This window comes from Ciconia boyciana, chromosome 10 (genome assembly GCF_034638445.1).
Source record: "Ciconia boyciana chromosome 10, ASM3463844v1, whole genome shotgun sequence".
Classification (NCBI taxonomy): Eukaryota; Metazoa; Chordata; class Aves; order Ciconiiformes; family Ciconiidae; genus Ciconia; species Ciconia boyciana.
The window spans coordinates 23,025,036-23,031,035 of NC_132943.1; the positions used below are offsets into that span (position 1 = coordinate 23,025,036).

General features: G+C 34.2%; 1 protein-coding gene across 2 annotated transcripts in view; it reads left to right on the plus strand.

Moving 5' to 3' along the window:
- PPIG (peptidylprolyl isomerase G) overlaps positions 1–5,604 on the plus strand; it is a 28,503-nt gene extending 22,899 nt beyond the window's left edge. For both annotated transcript variants that reach the window (XM_072875444.1, XM_072875443.1), the window contains exons 9-13: positions 1,001–1,205; positions 2,267–2,434; positions 2,965–3,049; positions 3,897–4,033; positions 4,330–5,604. In XM_072875444.1, the coding sequence (XP_072731545.1) occupies positions 1,001–1,205; positions 2,267–2,434; positions 2,965–3,049; positions 3,897–4,033; positions 4,330–5,449 (1,715 nt within the window). In that variant the 3' untranslated portion in view covers positions 5,450–5,604. The remainder of the gene's footprint in view (positions 1–1,000; positions 1,206–2,266; positions 2,435–2,964; positions 3,050–3,896; positions 4,034–4,329) is intronic.
- The last annotated feature ends 396 nt before the right edge of the window (positions 5,605–6,000 follow it).

Here is a 6,000-nt window from a genome sequence, read left to right on the forward strand (position 1 = left end):
ATTTGAACAGTATTCATACCATTTAACTGATTTACCTGAAGTGTCATAACTCAGAAGCCTAGACTTTCTTTAGTGAAGTTTTTATAGCATGTTTTTAATTGTGTGTATACATATATTTTTTCAAATTAGTGTGACTCTGAAATAATACTTACATCACTTTTACTAGTTTAAGTAGGTCTCAGATCAGTTAAAGGGCATAAAAAAGTGTGTTTGTTCTTGGATTATTTCCTGTCAGACTAATATCAGATTGCCAGTAAATTGCTGATTTGCAGCTCCAGCAGCTGCATGAGAAATGGTGAAATATGTAATTAAGGACTAGTCTGCTCTTTAGCAGGGTTCCATTTCATACCAGATGGTTAGTAAGTTATTTGTATCGTTCTGTTAAAAACAAAAAAAAATCCAAAACAAAAAACAAACAAAAAAACCCAAACAACACATGATGAGCTGGAGGTTTAGGACTGTTCTCTGAGCATGGTTTCACTTAGCAGGAAGGTTGGTTATTTGAATCTTCCCTCTGAGCTAAATTCAATGAGTAATCAGTTTAGTCTATGCCACTTACTTTCTGTTTCAAAAATTCTCTTGTTTGTGATTTGAATAGATTTTATATAAAGTCAGGTTAAAACTGAAGCCAAAGAAATTTTTTTATACATACTTTCTAGATAAATTTTAAATAATTCTTCATATGTAGCTTATGTTGTATAAATCATCATCTGAAAACTTACATGGTTCTACAAGTTCTTGACAGTATAAATTTGATAATTTAGAGCTTCATAAATATAAAATGTTGGAAATTTCTTACATATTTCTAGCCATATTCTTCATGGTATTTGGGTGAAACAGCTTTTTCTCCAAAATTTCAATTTGTTCTTAAATACTTTGATGAAGTAGTCTCATGACACAATTATAAGAAACTCAGGCAGATACTAGATAAGTTGATTTTTCTGAGACTTATTTAGAAATGTTTGATATTAAAATGTGTCTTTGCTATTCTGACTTAAAGCCAAGAAAGAAGAAAAGAAAAGACACAAGTCATCTTCCTCATCCAGTGACTCGGAAAGTTCAAGTGATTCAGAATCATCTTCTGATTCATCATCAGATTCTGAGAGTGCTTCAGAAGAGAAATCTAAAAAACGAAAAAAGAAACACAAGAAAAATTCCAAGAAACATAAGAAAGAAAAGAAAAAGAGAAAGAAAAGCAAAAAAAGGTCAATTTTGAGATTTTTTTGTTGTTGTTACATGTACACCATACAGTACCATTTTCTTGTCCTATAACTACAGAATAATATTCTGAAACTAGTGAAGTAGGTGTTTTGAAGTTTGGGAGACAATAGGTTTCCATATACAAGCTTAAATTTTTCTGCTATCATGGCAAAGGACAGTGTCCATATGCATACGTGCTGCAGCTTGTAAAGGAGTGAAGGAATGGACTAAGACTTATGTATATTTGGCTTGAAAAGTTGTAGAAGTGCTTGGTTTGAAATGGGTGGCAATAGCTTGTTTCCCTAAATTCACTTCTGTACAATTGAATTTAAATTATATGCAGTGTGACTTAGGAGAATGTGGATGCAGGAATAAAAGCAAAACTAAACAAAAAAATTAATAAATAAACATACTTACCATTATTTCTGTCTGATATGCCAAAAGTCTTGCAGTTTCACTGGAAGATAATAAAACTCAAAAGGCACTCTTGCTTCTGAAAATATTGTTTCTAATCTAATAATTTTGCTTGTAGTTCAATGTGAGATACAGGTTGTGTCAGTGCAAGTCACATTTTTCTAAGCTAGCAGTAAAATGTAAGAAATGTTCACTTAGGGAAATGCTACCTAAACATTGTTTCTGTGGGACTAAGCCCATTTCACACAAGTTCATTTATACCAACTGCTTGGAGTTACAATAGTTTGTAGCCAGTTATATGTGCTAGTGTAAAATCTGAATTTGACTCTCCTGATAGTGTTTTTAAAAGAAAATAAGTTTTTTAAAAAAACTCTATCTAAATAGAGAGTAAATGTACGTTCAGTGTTGCACCATTGGAATTCATAGATAAAAAATGTTGGTCAGAAATCTACTGTAGTTGTACATTTTGGAGCAAAGATATCATAGGGAAAAAAAAAGTTGCTTCTGAAATAGCTCTGTTTCCTGTGTTTCTTGTGGTATCATTGGGTATTGAATTAAGAGATTTTTCTGAATTATTTAAATAGATTGAAAGGTCTTCTCTCATCCAAGTAACTCACTTTAAGTATAAATATTTTTTTATACAAAAATAAAGCTCATCCAGTGAAAGTGAAGATGAAAACCCTGAAGCACAGCCATTATCTACTGTCCGTCCTGAAGAAATTCCTCCTGTACCTGAAAACCGGTTCCTGATGAGGAAAAGTCCTCCTAAAGTAGATGAGAAAGAAAAAGAGAGGAAAAGCAGAGAGAAGGAAAGAGAAAGGTAATATATCTGTTTTGAGTCTGACTACATGCTGACAGTGATATGGTCACATTACTGCTTTAGGACTCTAATGTTGAGTCCTTTCCCTATTAAACAGTTCCATGTTGTGAGCACTGCTGGATGAAAAATGGATTTTTCAGTTTACTGGCAACAGTTGTCTTTCCTAGAACAAAGGCTTAGTCTTTGAAAATACTTGTAGTGAATGAAAAATTTAAAAAGACTGATTCAAGAAAAAGAAAGTAAAATGCATTGCAATTTCATTTAGAATTTATTGGAACTGTCCAATCTGAATCTATAACTTATTCTTCTTTGAAAAATGGAAAAACCTGTAAATCTTGTAAAATACTTTATGGTCACAAAATCTGAAGTTTCTACTGTGTGGTTGTTACTGTCTGCACTGATAATAAAAAATAAAATTAAATGTGTGTTTTCATTTAGTTTAATTTCTGAAGAGGTTTAAAATTTTTTTCTCTTTCCTTCTTTCTTTGATGTTATAAACAATATAACTTTCTTTTTAAAATTATTTTTAGTAATCTATCGAATTCACAGTCGACATACCAGAGGAGGCTGTTAGTGACCAGATCTGGAAGGAAAATAAAAGGAAGAGGACCAAGGGTAAATGTTTACAATCTGTTCCCCAAAATAAACAAGGTGGTAGCACAGTCTTACTGCTGGTGTTACTAACCATTTCTATTAGGATGGTTGATGAAAAAAAAAAAAAGGCAGGATTTATGGTGCAACATAATTGATTTGGGGACTGAGGCTTGAAGGAAGACAACAAGGAACATTAATTTCCTGTTTGCATACTGAGTTTATTTGAAGGAGAAGGGGGAGAAAAAACAAAAATTGCTTTCTTTGTGTTACTGCAGTATTCTGTGAATTAGTGAATGGAATTAGCTCAAAGTGGGTTCTAGTGAACACCAGAACCAGTACGATGTAAGTGCCAGGAATGTGGGGAAGACTTCTTGTTTTTGGTAGGGGGGAGCTGTCAGATTGGTTCTTCTGATTTTGTGAAGCCATATGCTATGCATTGCTTGTAGCAAATGTTTTTAGTAACAGAAGTCTATCCCTCACATTTTTAGTAAAAACCTTAGAGAAAAAGCATGAAGTATTGTTTTCATGTTGCTTGTCAAAGCTAGGAAGAATTTTCATTGTTAGAAAAGTGAGTTGCATTTGCACTAATTAAAAGTGACAGGAGACCTCTCAGCAGAGTATAAAAATCCTGAAATAGAAGTTACCTTAAAAATAGCTATTTGATCAGAGATTTTTGTATTCCTGCTTTAGCTGAATGTCAAATGTATTTTTCAGTAAGTTAATAACTTGTCAATGTAAACTGGTATTTACATGTGAAGTGTCGTGTTAGGTGCTACATAGAATCAACTGCCAGGGATAAAAATCTTGCTTAGCTGTCCCAGCATGTAAAATTCAAACTTACACCCAGTTTTCTCTTTTTCCTTTCAAGCGTTATCGGACGCCTTCCAGATCCAGGTCAAGAGATCGATTCCGACGCAGTGAAACTCCTCCACATTGGAGGCAAGAAATGCAAAGAGCTCAAAGAATGAGAGTATCTAGTGGAGAAAGATGGATAAAAGGGGACAAGTAAGATTATTTCTTTCTTGAGTATATGCATTTAAATTTTTTTATATATTAAAAGTAATACCTGTCATCTTAGATTTTCAATTACAGTTACTTCCAAAAAACCAGGGCGCTGACTTGGTTATCCCATTACTTAACTGTGTCTGATTTTAATCATGCTACTGTAAATATATAGTTATTAATATAGATAACCTAATGTGATTTAAGTTTCAGTTGTGAAGCTGTCTCACTTCTGAGTTAATTTTTCAGAGTGGAGGGGATTAAAAATATTTTAAAAATTGTATCTTTCTCTCTCCAAGGAGTGAAATAAATGAAAACAAGAAAGATAATCAAAAAAGCCCAGGAAGAGGAAGAGAGAGAAAAACATCAGACCACAGACAAGTTTCCGAAAGCCCAAGCAGAAGAGGGGAAAAAGAAAAGAAAAAAGATCACAAATCCAGCAGTAAAGACAGGGAGATAAGAAGGAATTCAGAAAAAGATGACAAGCATAACAAAAGCAAGGCCAAGAAAAGAGCTAAATCTAGAAGCCATAGTAAAAGCCGAGATAAATCAAAAAGTAAAGAAAGAGACTCTAAGCACAGTAGACATGATGAAAAGAGAGTAAGATCAAGAAGCAAAGAGAGAGACCATGAGAAAGGTAGAGAAAAAGAAAAGCGCTATGATTCTAGAGGGAGAGATAAAGAAAGAAGTAGGAGCAAGGAGAGAAGTAAAAGGGCAGGCTCAAGAAGTAATGAACAAGACCATAGGAAGAGTAAGGACAGGGAGAAACGTAAGTCAAGAAGCAGAGAGCGTGAGCATGCTAGAGGAAAACATAGTTCCAGTAGTAGAACAAGGGATCGAAGCAAAAGCCGAGATAGGGGTAGGAGAGGAAGATCAAGAAGCAGAGACAGAGATCGCAGTAGAAGTAAAGACTATTCAAGGAATAGAGATAGAGAAACAAGAAGAAGAGGAAGATCAAGAAGCAGAGAAAGGAGAAGTACACCAGATAAATACAGAGGAAGAGAAAATAGGAGGAGGAGAGAATCAAGGAGTTCAGAGAGGGAGGAAAGTCAAAGCAGAAACAGAGAGAGGTATTCAAATAGAGAAAGTAGAAGCTCATATAAGAGGAATGATACTGAAAGCCAAAGGAAGAGGCATTCAAAAAGCCGTGAAAGTAGCAGTCCTGAATCCAGTAAAGATAAGAAATCTAGTAGAGATCAGGATAGAAGTCCAGATTCAAAAAAGAGACCAAGTAGCAAAGAGAGAGAATCAAAAAAATCATATTCACGCAGCAGTAAAGAAAAGGAAAAGACCAGATCCTCAGCAGAAAAAGAAATAAACCAAAAATCAAAGAGTCAGGAAAGAGATCATGCCCCTAGTAAGGATAAAAAGTCTGATCATGAAACAAGTCCTGGAACAGATGACGACAGGCACGGATGAGTTTGTGGACTTAATGTTTCCATTGTCTCAAAGTTTTAGAGACATTTTGGGGAACGCCTTTTTTTAAGATGTGGACTTCAGTTTGGTCTTTTGATAATTAAAACCTGGATCATTTGTACTGCTAAAGTTTTAATAAACTTGAAATGAAAAACAAATTATATGTGTAATACAGTGTGCTGTGTTTTAAATATTTCATTGGTTTATGTATCCTTGTGTGTTGGCAGCTAGAAAGGTTAACTTCTGTGCCGCGTTTACTTTTTACCTGATGAACTTAGTTTAGTGCAAACAATGGCTGCCTGTGAAGAAGCTTGTTTCATGTGTGAAGGAGAAAGCTGCAAGTATACTACATGTCATCTTAAAGCTAGGAGAATGTTGCAAGGTATCTGTCACTCCAGTGTTGCTACATCTGTATTTCAGTAGGTATAAATCCTAAGGATATTAATTTGTAGAGGAAAATTATGTTGTGGGGGGTTTTTTTGTAATCACAAAGTGAATTAATTTAAGTAAATCTTCACTGTTTGTACTTCTGTCACTGCCAACAGTAGAATTCA